The 16,084-nt window shown below is 42.9% G+C and overlaps 2 protein-coding genes across 11 annotated transcripts; one reads left to right on the forward strand and one right to left on the reverse strand.

Moving 5' to 3' along the window:
- Positions 1-79: 79 nt before the first annotated feature.
- LOC135945328 (zinc finger and BTB domain-containing protein 14-like) lies at positions 80-2,400 on the forward strand. Of its 2 annotated transcripts, none has more exons than XM_065492953.1 (8): positions 80-483; positions 736-876; positions 931-1,104; positions 1,148-1,516; positions 1,575-1,692; positions 1,754-1,976; positions 2,032-2,115; positions 2,171-2,400. In XM_065492953.1, exons 1-8 carry the CDS (start codon positions 421-423, stop codon positions 2,226-2,228), a joined length of 1,230 nt encoding a protein of 409 aa, XP_065349025.1. In that variant the 5' UTR covers positions 80-420; the 3' UTR covers positions 2,229-2,400. The 2 variants fall into 2 exon arrangements, with proteins under 2 accessions (XP_065349025.1, XP_065349026.1); XM_065492954.1 differs by having other exon boundaries at positions 82-483; positions 1,160-1,516.
- On the reverse strand, positions 2,384-15,829 carry spdi (split discs). Of its 9 annotated transcripts, none has more exons than XM_065492929.1 (15): positions 15,672-15,829; positions 8,501-8,688; positions 7,566-7,687; positions 7,217-7,456; positions 6,873-7,024; positions 6,042-6,552; positions 5,491-5,682; positions 5,189-5,437; positions 4,970-5,132; positions 4,301-4,864; positions 3,734-3,964; positions 3,343-3,537; positions 3,195-3,287; positions 2,863-3,134; positions 2,384-2,774 (listed from the first exon to the last, which is right to left on the reverse strand). In XM_065492929.1, the coding sequence occupies exons 1-15, from the start codon at positions 15,698-15,700 to the stop codon at positions 2,685-2,687; spliced, it is 3,291 nt and encodes a 1,096-aa protein (XP_065349001.1). In that variant the 5' UTR covers positions 15,701-15,829; the 3' UTR covers positions 2,384-2,684. The 9 variants fall into 9 exon arrangements, with proteins under 9 accessions (XP_065349001.1, XP_065349002.1, XP_065349004.1 ...); XM_065492930.1 differs by lacking the exon at positions 15,672-15,829 and adding an exon at positions 15,419-15,637; XM_065492932.1 differs by lacking the exon at positions 15,672-15,829 and adding an exon at positions 14,770-14,895.
- Positions 15,830-16,084: the final 255 nt, after the last annotated feature.

Raw genomic sequence — 16,084 nt, forward strand, 5'->3', positions numbered from 1 at the left:
TTTGCTATTCTCACGAAAGATTCTACCCGGAAGCTTTGCGCATGTGCTGTGAGGCAAGGTTTGTTATGATTTATGGTCCAGCTGATACTTCTGATACTCACAATCAGCGCTTGGGAATCGTGTTTAACAAACATAACAAACGGTGGAAATTATTAGGATTATGTAATGTAATTAGTTAATTTCAGCACCCTAGAATCGAAAATTGAATTATTACAGTGCTTAATCATCGTCTCTGTATCTCAGGGAAACATTTTTGCGCATTTTTGTGATGCGTTTGTCTCGCAAAAGCCGAGAAATCGAACTTTTGGCGTGCATCGCAGCATAGAACGTATCTTATAATTACCAAAACAACCACATCGTGTTCAGTAAAAATTATCCGAGACTAGCCGCTGGCGCCGTCTCATTTTCCTTTTTACAACCATGGATGAATGCACTTTTAAAAGTTTTCACGATTCCTCAACCGTTCTATGTGAAGGCATAAAGGTATGTTTGATAAAACTTTGGAAAAATCAAAACCCTCGTTCACACATACACACAATTCTCGTCTCAGACATGTTAAGGACGGTCCTTTCTCAATTTTAATCTTATGGATGAAAACTGAAAACGATAAGTCTGAGAGGTGTGAGTGAACGATTATTATGGATTTTATGTAATATACAAGTTATATGTATAAATTTTACAGTATATTATTTTGTGCACAGACGAGTTTTAATTTGTATTTTATTCTTGTTCAAGACCCGCATTGTTGACGAAATTGGTCATCTGTTGCACGATGAAAAATTTGTCGATGTGACCATTCTCTGTGACCGTCATGTCTTCAGAGCTCACAAAGTGATCCTGTGCTTGGCAAGTCCACTCTTGCGTGAACTCTTGGAGGTATGCACAATTTTGCTGTAATTTCAGACTTAAAATGCCTAAATTTTCTTCCAGAACAACCCAAGTCCGGATCCAGTGATATCATTTTCAGATGGTGTGGAGTGGACACACATAACCTGGATTCTGCAGTATGTCTACTCGGGTCAAGTGTCTGTACCAGAAAAACATTTCAAAGAGTTCTTGAAGACGGCTAGACTTCTACACATCTCCTCTCTATATAACTTGAAGGTGAAATTTCAAATAGTGTGGCAATGATGCACTATATTAACAGATGAAATTGCAGGGACCTGAATTGAACTCACCGTCTGTGAAAAGGCCATCCACACCAGAGAAAGAGCCACCAGTTCCCCCTGCTAAAAAGCTTCGGATCAACAAAAAGGTGCCCAAGAGAAAGGGCAATCTAGTGCCTCGCAACATAGGCGAAGAAATTCCCATAATTATCAGCACAAAATCCCTCGAAAGAGAGTCATGTTTGCTGACTTCAGATTTGACACCCAGCCAACAGATCATCATCAATGCAGAGCCTGTTTCGCCAGAAATTTTGAAGGAGGGAGTGTATAGTGATCCCAATCAGGAAGTGATCACAATTCAAACAGGTCACGTTGATGATATGCCTGTAGAAGAAATCGTAGAGGTCATGGTATGTTAATGAAAATCACTTAATTGTTTTAATGATTGACATTTGTTTTATTACTAAGACATCATCTGGTTCTGACAATGCGAACGTCCTTGAAGCTTCTGATTCCTTTACCCCAGAAGTCATTGTCAGCGAATCACCAGAGAACCAGTTCAAATACCTGTATGCTCCTTCTAAAGGTAGCACTATCAATTCCATCAAATTAAACTATACTCACAGAGTGATTTTCCTGTTTTGCAGCACATCTGAATCCTACCCATTCGCTAGCTCCTAAGAAGTGTAACACCTGCGGCAAAGTTTACTCAAACCTGTCCAATTTGAGGCAACACGTAAACTTAGTACACACAAAGCATTCTGGAGTGAGGTGTAGCTTGTGCCCGAGAGGGTTTAAGCTGGAATTGTACCTGCGGCGACACCTATTAACAGTGCACAACATCAAGCCAGTGAAGAAGGAATCAACGACGTATGGACAATTAGAAATTACTGCAATTCAATTCACTAACTTCCTTCCCAAACAGGAAAGAGTCCCGCAGATTGATGAGTTTGAAAGCATCTCCATTGCAACTGTGCGTTGAAGATGAATATGAACCGGATCAAAAATTGTAAACTTAATTTTTCAAATTCGGACTTAAATCACTATACTATTTGTTTCCATAGGATATCTGAAGATGACTCGGCAGTGGAAAATATTGATCAACACGGCCCTCTGAGTTAACAAGAGCAACAAGATGAGAATTCTCCACATGTTACCTGAATTTAATTGCTAGTGTATTAATACTTATATGCTTTGGTGTGATAGATTTATTGAGACCATTTTAAGCACAGATGCTTCGTTTGAAGAAAATGCGCAATAAATTATACTAATGGGAGTTGCAGAATATTAATCACTTGACGTCTTTATTATTACTGTATATTTTATCTAACAACTCATGATCAAAGCATACAATATAAAAATAAGCAGTCTTTAGTTCCATGTAAAGTTAACGCCAGTACAATACACGAGATCCACGCACTTGGACGATTTTTTTAGAGTAAGTTTCAGGAGAAATTTCTCACTGGCTTGCAATATTTAACCACGGACTAACATACATTTTTTACAGAGATAAAATGAAATTCTTGCAGTAGGTATTAATAAAGTGGACATATAGAATAGTATGCAAAGAAAATTATCCTAGGATTCAAAGTGTTTATAGACTTCTGTCACATAGGCCATGACTTGCTGCCAATCAGGTCGCTCCATGTGGGTCATCTCCACAATACTCTGTAATGAAAAAAAAAATTAGTGTTTGAAATTTCTGTACAAAATATATAATATATTTGAAAAGAATTCAAGTGCAAAAATTTCTTACCAAAGTAGTAGGAATTCCAACGCTCTCAGCGGCTGAGAATGCCACAGAGAAATTTCTCCTCTTATCAGTGGGCACAAGTGTGTTGTACGGAACAAGTGCAGGCAGGTAAGAGTGAATAAGGGCACAGAGAGCAAGGCCGTCGTTCCATGAGCTCGAGAAGTTGGTGATATCAATGCCCTTGTAACCAGCTGTCTTCGCCTGGCACCACTTGAGCAGTGCGTTTCGCTTCGAACCGCCGTTTTTCACCAACTTCCACAGAGGGTCCTTAGAGGCTGTGATGGGGAAATATTTAATTGAGGATCTACCATGGAACAAATTTTCTCCATCCTTACCAACTTCAGGATTAGAGTAGTGTCTTGGGCGTTGGGATACTACGCTTGGCGGTTCCTCCGATTTTGTCGGTTTTACAGGTTCCTTCAAATACTCTGCAATTCCAAAAAGGAATCATGATCTATAATTGAGTTATTTTTTAGTCTCTACCTTGAAAGCTAGTTTTTCTGGTAAGGGAAGTTGTAGTCCGGTTATTCTGTTGCTGGTCTCTCAGCGGGCTCTTTGAGAGTTCGACCGCTGGAGGAATCGGGGACGGGGTGGAAGGGAGCGTGTTGCATGGCGACGGAGTGGGACTCGTCGGGGTCGTGGCAATACTGTTCGAAGTTGAGCTGCATCGGCTCTCACCTGCAAACCAGAAGAATGAGACTTCTCGTTAAGATAAAAAAAACGTTCGCGCAAATCAAGAAGTATAGACAAAAGACGCAAGCTGCTACCCCAAAAGCACCGGTTTGCTGTTTAAAGTATCAGCGGCAGAGCAATCGCACGAACAACGTGTTAGACCCTATACCGGGATATGTGGGAATGGAATATTGCAAAGTACCGCAGTCACCGCCAGCCTTGTGATGCTTGGTGGCGTTCTCGATGCTCTCGATCAAGTTTTTGACTGAGAGTCTGTTGTCGGCGATCGCGGTTCCTCGCAGCCTCCTCGCGGCCGCCGCCATTTCTTGCTGCACGGAGGAGAAAACCGCGTCGCACGCTGGAGAGGTGGGCACAGGCGAAGGGGGCGCCTCAGACAACGAGGTACTCACTGGCCTCGAGGGAGATTGTTGAGCTGGGAGGAACACAACTTTTATTGAGGCCGACCTTCTCTCGCACAACTGGCTTATCTACATTTTTGTCACAGCCAGGGGTTAGATAGCTTTTTTAATAAAGAGGCGGGCTTAAGTTGGTTACATGTTAGTTCTGTCACCTACGTAAGCATCCTAAATAATCATGTATCATGTTAGCTGCCACTCATTAATAAAGTCAAGGCAATTTTTACGCGGGTTATCAAGCCAATAACACGATTTGTGGGAACCTAACGGAAATATTTCTGCTGGATGGAAGTGTTTCACACACGATACAGAAGCAAAAGCAGAGACACAGAGATGGCTCAAACTGAACTTACTCATTTGACTTGCACTGTCAAATGCAGGCTTTGGCACTACTCGTGTTGAGGATGTTTGCGTTGGAATTTGAAGGGACAGTTTTCTCTGGAGCAACCAGCTATTTTCTTTATAGTCAGCAGCCGAGAACTGCGGTTCAGACCTTCTCTTGTCAGAGAGGTTGGGACTGACTATGATCAGGCTTTCGGGATCGCTCTGGTGCTCAGCCAGAGAAACTTCCTCGTTAACAGCATCAATGTAATCGTCAAAAATTGTCGGCAAAGGTGGGGGCGGTGTGCTCGGCAGTGGAGGAGGGAGTGGAGACACCAAGCACACCTTATCAGTCTCATCTGCGTTCCTAGTTGCGAGAGCTACGTGTTCGTTTTCAGTAAAGCTGAGAAAAGCTTCATCCACACTTGAGTTAGTGTTTGTTTCAAACTCGTCTACATACTCTTCTTCGCTGATGACAAAGTTTGATCTTATGTCATCGTATGCGAGCAAAGTGTCAGTGAATTTTGGATCCTCCAGAGTGGGTCCAGCACCATTGGATGCAAGAGAGTCATAGCTCAGTGCTTGACTGTTTAGTGCTGAGAAATCAACATGCATCAATATTTCATATATCAAAGCGTTTCAGAGGAAAAGAAGATTCATACCAGGTCCGTGTCAAGCAAAATCAAAGTAAAAATACCTACCCTTTGCTTTGGCCAATTCAGCTTCCAAGGAACGATTTTTCTCCTTGAGCGATTTGTTCTCAACTAGCAGTTTTGCCAGCTGTTGCTGGGCCTCTGTCTTGAAATCATTGGCTACTCGAACAGTCATCAGCAGGTCACTTCGGAACTGCACCCACTCTTCATTCTGGTGATAAGAATTGTTTCAAAATACATATTTCTCAACACAGCATCCTGACAAACCTCCTCGGCTCTGAGCCTCTTTTCTTCCTCTAACTGAGCCTGCACCGTCTTCATTTCTTCTTTTAAGGCTATGTTTTCCCTTTGGGCTTCAGAGAGAGTGGCCCGCAGTTGTCGCTTGTCCTCCAAATGTCTCTGCGCCTGAGCCGCCTGCTCTGTGGCAGCGGCTTGCGCTCTCTTGGTCTCCTCCCTCTCCTGATTTATCACAAACTCTAGTTCGGAAACCTGGGACTTAGCATTGTTGCGAGACACCTGCAGTACGGCCACATTAGTTCCAAATATGCAAATGCACACGCATATGTAACCTTCAGCTCTTCTTGAAGAGTGTTAGTGGTCTCCCTGATTCGAGCAACTTCCCCTTGCGCCTTTGACAGTTGCTCCTGCAATTCAACTATTTTTCCTTCCAACTCTTCTTTCTCTGACCGGATGCTCTCCAGTCTGGACTCGAGCTGCGTTTCATCAGCAGGGGTCGATCTGCACTCTTCAAGCTCTTCAATCTGAAAAGAAAAAATACTCTGCCAGTGAGAAAAAGATAAAACTGAAAAATTAAGCAAGTTGAGCAAGTTTTTTCAAGACAACATTAAAAAATATTCGCACCAAGGTTGAAAATGAGTCATGTTCCATTCAATAGATCACATGATAAGAGTTTTAAATATTTACACGTAAGGAAGAGTTCAATTTTATTACTTTCTGTGCAAGTCTTGAGTATTTCCAAACAAGAAGTTTAAAAATCACCAAAGATAAATTTTAACTAGTCTGTCATTGAAGTTAACACTTCAGGTTTCTTTCATGTCAGAGGATTTTTCCGAATCTTACTTTTAGCATTTATCTATTGACGACAGTGTTGTGAATTTACCTTAGCTTTCGCATTGGCGAGAAGTGTTTCCATCCGCTCATACTCGATGGTCTTCTCCTGACCCTCTCTGAGTGCCGCTTCAAGTCTGTCCTCAAGCCTTTTTTTCTCAGCAACGCTGACCTCAACCTGGGCTTGAAGTAGGGAGACTCGCTCATTTTGCCTGACAGAGGCAGTCTCTGCAGCGGACAGTCTTTCAAGGGTGCCTCTAACCCTGGCCTCCGCCGCTTCGTTCAAGGTCTGCTGCTCGGATCGCTCCTCATGAAGACCTTTAATGATCTCCAGAAGTTTAGTTTCGGTGTCGGTCGGCGCGGGCAGTCCCTCAGAGCAGAGCAAGGCGGTCAGCGACTCAGATCTGGCTCTGCAGTCCTCGAGGCGTTCAGTCTGTTTGCACAGTGACTGCAGCACGACGGCTTTTTCATCAGTGATCCGCGAATTTTCTCCTTGCAGCTCGGCCAGCTGATGTTGCAAATCCGCCAGCTCCTGCAGCGTGGCCTGCAGTTCTTCGCTCGTGCTGTGACAGTGAATTGATAAAAGGTGGTGATTTGTCTCTTGAAACGAAACGACTCTCAAGGGGAACGAAAATTAAGACTCAATACAAAAGTAACAAATAATGTATGTCACAATATAAGACTTGCAATGAGGGAGGGAACGCAAATGAGATAAATAATGGCCTTGAGAAGTGATGCAGGGGCAATAAAACTCACTCAGACGTCTGCGACAAAAGCTACACCTTGTGATCAAAGCCATGAACGATGGTAGTTTATTTGGCTTAGCGTCACAGCAAGGTCGAATCAATTGCAGCAGCATCGCCAAAAATAAATTTATCATTACCTGTAGTGAGTTTCCTCCATTTGGTGTATGCGGTCTTGTAGCCCAGCGACAGATACTTCACTGCAGCTCCCGAGACTTTGGTGTTCCCAATCTGGAGTGCCAGGTACTCCTTGCGAGCAGGTCGACGCTAGCATATCACTTCCAAGCACATCCTGAAGCACATTTTTTCATTAAAGTAAATTATCCATTCTATGTAAACGAAATGTTTAGATAAGAAAAAAACGAGTGAACTTAGATGTGTATTGAACTTTGTTTGGAGATTCAACAATGTGCAAACATTGTTTCATTCAAAGCAATAAAGCAAACGTTATTTCCATAGGCCAGGCCAAAGGTCAGATACTCACATAGGGCGTTGGTGGCTCTGTCCCGGCAATCGACGCTGGCGCAGACGAATGCTGGTGAATTTGGCCGAGCATTAATTTTTCCGTGTCTGAAAGCGGCTGCAGCTGAGACGCGGGAGGATTCGCGGTGGCCATCGCAGATGCGGCCGCTTCTAACTGCGCCAGCTTTGTTTTCAAAGCTTTGTTCTCGGCACGCAACTCCTTGATCTGAGCATTGCCAGCCGCTGCGGATGATGCCATTTCCTATTTTTTTAAAAATTAAAATTAAATTTGATTATGATTTATTATTGGTGGAAAAGATAATTGGTGCAATCGAATTTAATAATCTCTATAACCAAAAAGGGAGACATACTTTTTCCGCCTCTTTAAGTTCCCCCTTAAGCACATTCACTTCAGCTTCCTTTGATTGAAGCATTTTCGACAGCTCCAGGACCTTGGCCTCGAGGTCTAGCACAGCTGTCGTCGGACTTTTGACTGCAATGAGAAAATTACTTTCACAGTTAAAAAATGAAACTCATATTTTTTTAATAAATGCATTTTATATCTTGACATTATTTGGTGTTTTAGAGAAATAAGATCATTGTGACAACATTTGTGTCATCAGCACGTTTCAAAGTTAAATTATTCTTGTTTAAGCCACTCCACAGGTTGTATTATTTTTTGCTTGCTCAACTGGCATCAATGCACAATGCACTTGATTGTGAAACAGGTTGAACAAACGTTAGAAAACCGGCGTTCAGCATGATGCCGTGTAAAGCAGACAGCTTTAAATGAGTCATGTTGATACTCAGCGTTTTTAGCAGCTTTGTCATTTCGGAAGTTTAGTGTGTGACATTTTAACTCTGCGGAAGAGAGCTTGTTTAACATAGAAAGGGCGTGTCTGTGTGATAATTACAAGCGCTGATTGCAAAATTTATTTATAGCTTTTCCTGCACCGTGTCTCCCAAGTGGAAACTGCGGTGCCGTATTGAAATGAGCTACGCAGACGAGGAAATTTATTCGCGCTTAACATGCCGGCGCGCCGCGACAGCTCAAACGAGACGATGAACCATAATTTTTCTCCGACCGCATTAGGCAAGTTTCCTTAAAGGGTCTCGCTAATTGACCTTGATATGTTCTTAAGGCATTATTTGTGGACAAGAGTCTTAAAAAGGGAGAGAGAAAGAAAGGGATAGACAGCGGTCATGAAAATGGGGACAAATAATTGCACGTCTGCCAATGCAAATAGCGTTCGAGAACGAATAAATTACCAAGGACAGTTTTTAGATTGAATTATATTCGGCATACCTAACGAGTTTGCTGGACGATTTTCCGCTTGGCTCGGTGGAGGATTCGTAACGGTCTCGGGTTGCGGCTGCGGCGGCGGACGTGTCGCATTTGCATTGGCACGGGCACTGCCTTTAGTAGAAATCTTGCCCTTGTCCGGAACGGGGGTGGCTCCGCTGGTGGTGTTCGGGAGACTCGAAGTCACCGACCTGCGGAAAATAAGGCACTTTTTGAACTTGAGCATCTTGCTGGGGCTGCTGCTTTGCGGGGCGGTCAGCGGAGCATCATCTTTCACGAGAGCAGCCTGTTGAGCGAGCACATCGCGACTACAGCAGCTGCTGCTGCTGCTGCTGGCGGCGCCTCTCGAGGTCGTCCGTCTCGAGGAGCACCAGTCGAGCGAGCGAGCAGCCAGCAGTTGTGCCAACTTTTCTCTCGGCGGACCCGGTTTTTCAGGCTGACTCGTTAAACGGGGGGCATTTGCTCTCGAGCGACTGATGCGCAAGCTACCTTTTGGGTCGGCCCGCGCTGACCCTCAAGGTCGCTTTTCGCCCCAGGTGAGCGTTGACAAGATAAGGGGCATCGTCCAAAAATCTGACTTAATTAGATCTGATAACAAATCACCCAGATAGAAAAAATTAGATTAGAAAAAGAGTAATTTTAATCCTCTTTGAGGCAATTGTGAATCGAAGGGTATTCTCTCTCCTCTGCATTTCTAGCCGACATTTTGTCTGATAACATCTTAATTGCGTTTTTTATCAAATATATTTACTATCGTTTTACCCGGCATTTTGTCATATACACACATTTTGTAGCTCATAGTCAATAACAATTTAAAAGCATGTGAGAACAGGCAACACTCCTAGCAAACAACTTACGAAAACCCTGTCCTGTGATAAACGCTCCTAATTTAAGGATAGACAAAAAAGTTGTTTGGAAAAATGATATATATATATATTAACCTTTTCTTTAGGGACGACGAGCTAAACCATCTGCGGATTTTTTCCATTTTTACTGTTCTGAATTCCTCTATTCAGCTGAACTACTGATGTGATGCACGCACAGCCAGATAACTCTCAATACTGCGGATTGCCAACAGCGACAGTTAAGATTAAACATCGTTTTATCTGGCACTAATTTTTTGTGAAAAGCGGGGCTCCGACCGACTGGCTGCGTAATCTAAGTGAGTAAATAATCAAAGGCGTCGAGGGAGGACGCCTCATCCAGGAAATTTAAAGGCCGCACAGAGCCACCATCTGCCTGGCGTGCAGGCGAACACAATGCTTTGCCACTTTACCGCCGACGCCGCTGCACAGACAGGCAAGGCGCGAGTCGTGAAAAATTTAGTTAACGCAATTTAGGGACTCGTGTTTTGGCAATTTTCATTTCGCCGAGGAAGATAGAGAAGATTGGTGTTCGCACGAACACGTATCATCTTGGCGGAACCCCTCCTTTTCGCGCACGCACACAAATTTTTTTCATTCCCTCGTTCTCAAGAGAGAGAGGCGTAGTTATGTAAAATTCACGAAAAGCGTCGGCGTTTAAATCTTCGGAGGCACCTTGCAGAGAGGCAAAAGTTAATTTACTGCCGCATTCCGGGCGTCCACGAATTCGCCGTTTCGCCGGCGCTTCAAACTTTTATTTATTATCATCATCATCTTCAATATCCTATAGTGACTGACTGACAACGAGAATAGCTGGGCGGAACTCGCAGCCTGCGGCTAATTTTTCAGTCCAATTACACTTCGATACTTTCTGCGGCAAACTTCGGAATATTCAGCGGCTGTGGCGTCTTTGAAGAAATCTCAAGAGGAGAGAGATGAAATACAAAACTCATCAGGCTTAACTGTAAACTCATGAGAATACACAGTCTCTTTCGAGGAGGAGGAGGATGAGGAGGTAGGGGAAAGATGCTGTGGCTGCAGCAGCGGCAGGCGGCGCTTTTCTCGCGATCTCGATCAATCAAGGACACCCAGACACCACTACCAATTTTAAAACTCCCAGAAAAAAATGCTCCTTCGCATCGCACACCAACAACGAGTTGATTCGTGAAATAAAACCTGCTTCCGCAACGAAAATCCGATTATAGTAATGGCGTGGAAAGGATATAATTTCTCGAACAGATCCGCCGATTGTCCAAATGAAACATAAATCGAATTAATCCGATAAAACATGTGCTCCAGCAGAGATTTTCACGATCGTTGGCATAGACGATGGCGTGTAACGAGTTATGAGCATAATTAATTAATTGCAGTAGAGCAGCAGGAAACGATTTTCAAAACAACTTGGTGTAATAAGCCTTCGGAATGTTTGGCGTAGTATCACGTGCTGATTACGCCTATTAAAGCGGAGAACCAATTAGAAAAAGGGGACCGGCGAAAGGAGGATTCTTAGTTGCATAAAAAGGAGCTTTTCGTATTTTTAAATATCTGCGTTTTTCCAGCTCACAATTAAATGCTAGTTGTGGAGAAAATAATTTCAAAGCAGTAAAATATGATGACTTTTTCGTTAACAAAATACTGCGTAATATCTGACAGAAAAAGTGAACAACACACTAAAAATCTTATTGTTTACTTAACATTGCGTGAGAGGTCAAAACAAATTACAGAACAAACAAACAGGCTTTAAAGTGACTGACCAATAGAAACAAAATCCCAAAACGGATCCACATTATTGTACTGTGGCTCTTTGACACGCAACATTAACTTTAACTGTCGTGTTTCTATATTTCATCACGAAACCAAACTTAATGTTCTGTCCAAAGGTACAGCGTAAACAAAAGAAAACAGTTATTTTTATCACTTTCAGCCGATAATCCATAATTTAAGTGTATAAGAAAAGTTAAAGTTCCCCGTTTTAAATGAAATTTCAAGGCTCGCATTCAACAAATCGCCATTTGCGCGGCGCCACGAACAACCACGACAGCTAATTTCAACCAAGGTGCGTATTGTCCCACCAGCAACCCTTGCAGGTTTTTTGCACAGCGATAAGAGCTTGCGTTGGTGCGTGGGCAGCGGGAAGGCCGACACGTGCGGCGAGACTGAACAAAAAATTAGCGCGGTAGCCTCTCGAGAGAGGAGAAGAATCGAGTGCGCCATCTGCGATATTTACAATCGCACGCCAAATAAACAATCAGGAGCACGGGCTGGAGGCGGCAGCGTTCGGCGGTCGTGAACTGCTAAGTAGGCCGGCCTCAGCGCACCGACTCGCTCGCTCGCTAGGAGAGAGCAACATTCTCTTTTCAAAAAATACGTACGCAATTTTCATTCTCGGCGCGAGGCACCTGTCGTCCGTGCGATGCAGGTGCCGAGTGCACGTAAGGCTTCTGCCCACACCGGCTCTAACTAGCCGTGTCTTCCGCGGCGCGGCCGACCAAGATTTGAGCACGAGAACGTTGTTTTACTGCCCAGCGTGTCGCGAGAACTCCTACTGCTAATTACTTAGCACCTGACGCCGCGCGACAAATAAAAAAATTACGCTCACCAAGGCACCACATAATAGCTGAGTTCTTCGAAAAAATTAACAGACTTGTTGACTTTATGGCCCGCACGTCTCATTTTGGTTGGAACTGGCTAATTTGTTTTGCGAACAATGTTTCGCGACACATCATTTGGAAAATTAGCCGTTAAACGCCAATTTTTCTAAACCGCTTACTTAGAATAGGTTTTCGGTTACTACAAGTTCCCGAAACAACTAAGAAAAATTTTGATTACTTCAGATTTAATCAGTTACAAGGAATTTCTTTATCGATGTCAACAACGAATTAGAATCGTATTGAGTTTTTTTTCAATCCTCTCAGGTTTCGTGGCCTGAAACCCGAGAGGATGAAGGGTCAAAGGAGCGGCCTTCTTGTCAATGGCTTAACCTGCGGCCTTCCTCTTGGCACCCTACCACAAAAGAGAACGCCTTGGAGTTGGAAAGAGTGCAAAACAGGGCACTGCGTTTTTCAACGCGGCCAGACCCCCTTGAGTAACGGAAATTATGCATTCGCTGACATGCAGCACTGTAATATTATTTGTTTATTATTCATTAACGTCAAGATGACTACGTTTAAGGCCATCGACGCGCGACAGCACGAGACGAGTTCTCCCGGGAACCAACACCTCGTTTAAGCTTTAACTAAACTTTTCTGAGCAACACAGCAACGCAAAACGATTTCCCCTCATCGAAATGAGAAAAATTGTGCTAATTTTAAGTTTTTCCCAGGCTCGTCACGAGCGAGTATTAGCAGTTTCTTCCACCATCGAATTTCTGTGATTTGTTTAATGTTTCGTGCTAAATCCATAAAGTGAAGGCAACTTTTATTATTCCAGCAACAGCTTTGTGTTAATGGACAATGAAAAAAGTTTTATTCCGAGTGGGGTAACATAAATTGTCCAGAGTTAATGTTTTGAGTCTATGGCTTTCGATACAACGCAAGGAAAATAATGCAATAAATTCGGAGCATTAAACTGAAATGACACCAGCCCCAGAGCTACGTCTCAGGGTCGGCCCATACGCACCGCAGTTAGGTCACCAGCGCAGAGAATAAAAAATCACCGCGACAAGATTGAGTTTCCGTCGAGCCGATTGGTTGGCTCTTTTTCCTCCGCAATAAGCAGATTTTGCCAAGAAAGAAGCCAGAAAATAGCGAGCGCAGTCAATACTCTTAATAGGTACAAATGTATATGAATACCGCTTTCGAAACAAAAGCAAGCGCTATACAGGCCTCATTTTTGTCTCGCAACGCTGAATGCATTCGAATGGCGAATAATTTTTAAATTTCACTCCTCTCTTCAGCTTTTTATTGAATGGAATCAATTCTTCATGAAAGCGCTCATTGATTGCTGTTCCATTATGTGATTATTTTGATTGCAAACTTGTTTCTATCACGAATATTAATTTTCTCGTCATTACTATGACTTCATTCTCTTACTAATTGGAACATGTCTACCGTTGCAAGCAATGGATTAAATTTCATTGTTAAGAATTTTTTTAATTAAATTAAACATTCGACGTGTTGGTGTCGTTTATGTAATTAGAAGTTTTAAAGCGACATGCTGCCGAGTGCGACGAAAGATTGGAAGTAATCTGTATCATTCCACTGTTGGGTGGTAGCGTGATTAAAGCAGCATTTTTTAAGTCAAACAGGGATAGAAGAATTAAAATTGTTCAAATAAATGCACTGGTTTAGACCAGGGTTCGGAATTTACCAGAATTTCATATTTTTATCATACCAGGTGGTAATTACCAGCGGTATTTACCAGTTATAACTGATTTTTTTGCTGCGGGGCACACTTATTTCAACTATACTACTTACATATTGTACTATGATAAAAATTTCACTTTCCTGGTAAATATCGAATTACCTGGCGAAAACTTGGTGGTTTTTACCGTTAAATGACATGCTGGTAAATACTTGCGAACCCTGGTTTAGACTCGTAATACCAATATTGTTGAAGTTCAAGAAATATTTGCCAAAACTAACCAATTCAAATTTGTACAATTTTCGTAGGGAGTTACTCAGTTAGATATAGCACTCTTTGAATTACCATTAGAGAGTACAATGCGTGGATGCAATCACACAAATTGTGGGAAAATTATGAAGTAAATGGCATAAATATGTTGTTTCTGTCAGGATGAACCATAATTGAACTATTTTGTGAAGTGTCAAGATAACGAAATCGGGGAAAATGAAGTTTGGAAAACCTGAAAAACAAGCTGTTTCAATTTTTTTCAGTTCAAATTGATATGAAAAACCTACAGATGAAGGCTTTTCGTTCTTCAGTCAAGTTGAATTTTTAGCGTTTTCAGCTATCTTACTTTAGTTTCACGATTCAAATCAGATTTTGTGTTGTTCTTTTGAAATTTTAACAAAGATTTTAAACAACAACACAACGGTTGAATTGAAGTCAATTCAGCTTGAAACGCGATAGCTGCGGGTTAAGGCTCTTTTCTAGACAGCTCATTCTCATTTCGAGTGTTTATCTCGGCGTGCGTGCCTCTGAGGGTGCGAATTAACAGCCTCCGCGTTGCCCTAATTACCGCAGTGCGGAGTGCGGGGCGGGAGCGCTTGAACACCGCGATAAGCAAACATGACCCAATTATTTGGCCAAAAAACACGGCAAAGTGCAGGAGCGGAACACTGCAGCCAAATTTAAATTCCTCGTCATGCTCTATTCCCCGCGTCTGTTTTATTATCATTGGCAGGCTGCGAGCAGGTGCCGTTTCGAAATAACCGCGATGATCTCATTTTTATCAGTTGATCGGCAAAAATTTTGACTGCGATCCAAAGTAACATTACTACTACTTACTGCTTTGCATGCGTGCGCGATCCTCTTTCAGTGTCGCTCGAAACGGGTTGATATCGAGGAATCCGCTGCTGCGGTGAGACCCGAGGTGTTATTCTGAATCAATGCCGCGCGCGGATTGTATATTATTGATTGTGATGGGAGAATCAGACGCATGGGCAGATATAATAATATATAACTGCACCGCGTCGGGGAGAGCTCAAATCACATTGAGCGCACAGCGCACGGCAGGAATTTCAAAAGCCAAAAGGCGTGCCCGTGGATATTTAATACACTTGTTGTATAACGCATCACTAATCACCATCCTTTCCAACGAGAGGACTGGTATTAAAAAGCAATAAAATCTGATCTGAATGCAAATTGCGTTGGAAATAAAAATTATAATAGCATCTCCATCGTGGAAATCTAGCCTGGTAACGGGTCGCGGCCAATTTTATTTTTCTAAATTTAGCGAGGAACAAACTGGCGTTATTTTACTTCCTTCCTATAGCAAATTTTCTTATCAGACAAAATCAATAAAGATTAGAATCGGACGCTGAGATTTGTCTTATCAGCGTGAGATACGCGAAAAACGTGCGTTTTGTTTTTGTTGTGGAGCGACCGAAAAGCTGAGACGACACGCACAAAAGGGAGACACATAAACAAGACTCACCCCTTTTTAACGGCAGCTAAGCTCATAATAATATCCGTTGGGCAGACCAGTGGTCCACCCTCCTTCGGTCGGCGGCCAGCTTGTGATCGGGCTGGAGAAGTCGGCGGCCAATATTCGCGATATCACGAGGAATCCTCACGAGAAACTAAACATTGGACTGACAGCCCAAGGCCCAATTCTCCTTTTATGACACTCACTGACAGCCGCAAACCGAAAACCCCAGTCCTACAATGGAGGGGATAAGTGCACCTACCTAGGCTCAAATTTCCTGAATCGTCGCATTTCGGGTGACGGCCGGAATCCAGAACTCGAAAATCATGTGGGCTAGTCGAACCCATCGGCCGCCGACGAGAATTTGGCCGAAAACTGCACAGTTTCGCTGAACAATGGGCATGCGCCGCCACTTTAAAGGGTATACTGCGAAGCCATGATGCTGTGTGTCAAGTGGCGGGAAAACTGAATGGAGGGGCAGGGGAAATTTCAGTGCAGACAAGAGGTCTTAAATAACGCGATGAATCTTGCGTCGAATAATGAAAACCACTATAATTTGAAGATTCTTGGTCGAAATATTATTATATAGTAATTCTAATAAAAACTTTTGCATATAAAACCCAAAAGTTAATATTCGCTAAAGATGCTGCTTAGACTTTTATAGTGATTCGTAAG

Source organism: Cloeon dipterum, chromosome X, assembly GCF_949628265.1.
Source record: "Cloeon dipterum chromosome X, ieCloDipt1.1, whole genome shotgun sequence".
Classification (NCBI taxonomy): domain Eukaryota; kingdom Metazoa; phylum Arthropoda; class Insecta; order Ephemeroptera; family Baetidae; genus Cloeon; species Cloeon dipterum.

What these genes read in the sequence shown, in the direction of transcription:
- LOC135945328 (XM_065492953.1), top strand. Translation starts at nt 421, where the DNA reads ATGGATGAATGCACTTTTAAAAGTTTTCACGATTCCTCAACCGTTCTA. An exon ending in CCTCTCTATATAACTTGAAG is followed by an intron (nt 1,105 to 1,147) that starts GTGAAATTTCAA and finishes CTATATTAACAG; the next exon opens with ATGAAATTGCAGGGACCTGA. An exon ending in GTGAAGAAGGAATCAACGAC is followed by an intron (nt 1,977 to 2,031) that starts GTATGGACAATT and finishes CTTCCCAAACAG; the next exon opens with GAAAGAGTCCCGCAGATTGA.
- spdi (XM_065492928.1), bottom strand. Translation starts at nt 9,485, where the DNA reads ATGGAAAAAATCCGCAGATGGTTTAGCTCGTCGTCCCTAAAGAAAAG. An exon ending in TGAATTGGCCAAAGCAAAGG is followed by an intron (nt 4,865 to 4,969) that starts GTAGGTATTTTT and finishes TTGATTTCTCAG; the next exon opens with CACTAAACAGTCAAGCACTG. An exon ending in TGACAGTGCAAGTCAAATGA is followed by an intron (nt 3,965 to 4,300) that starts GTAAGTTCAGTT and finishes TGTTCCTCCCAG; the next exon opens with CTCAACAATCTCCCTCGAGG.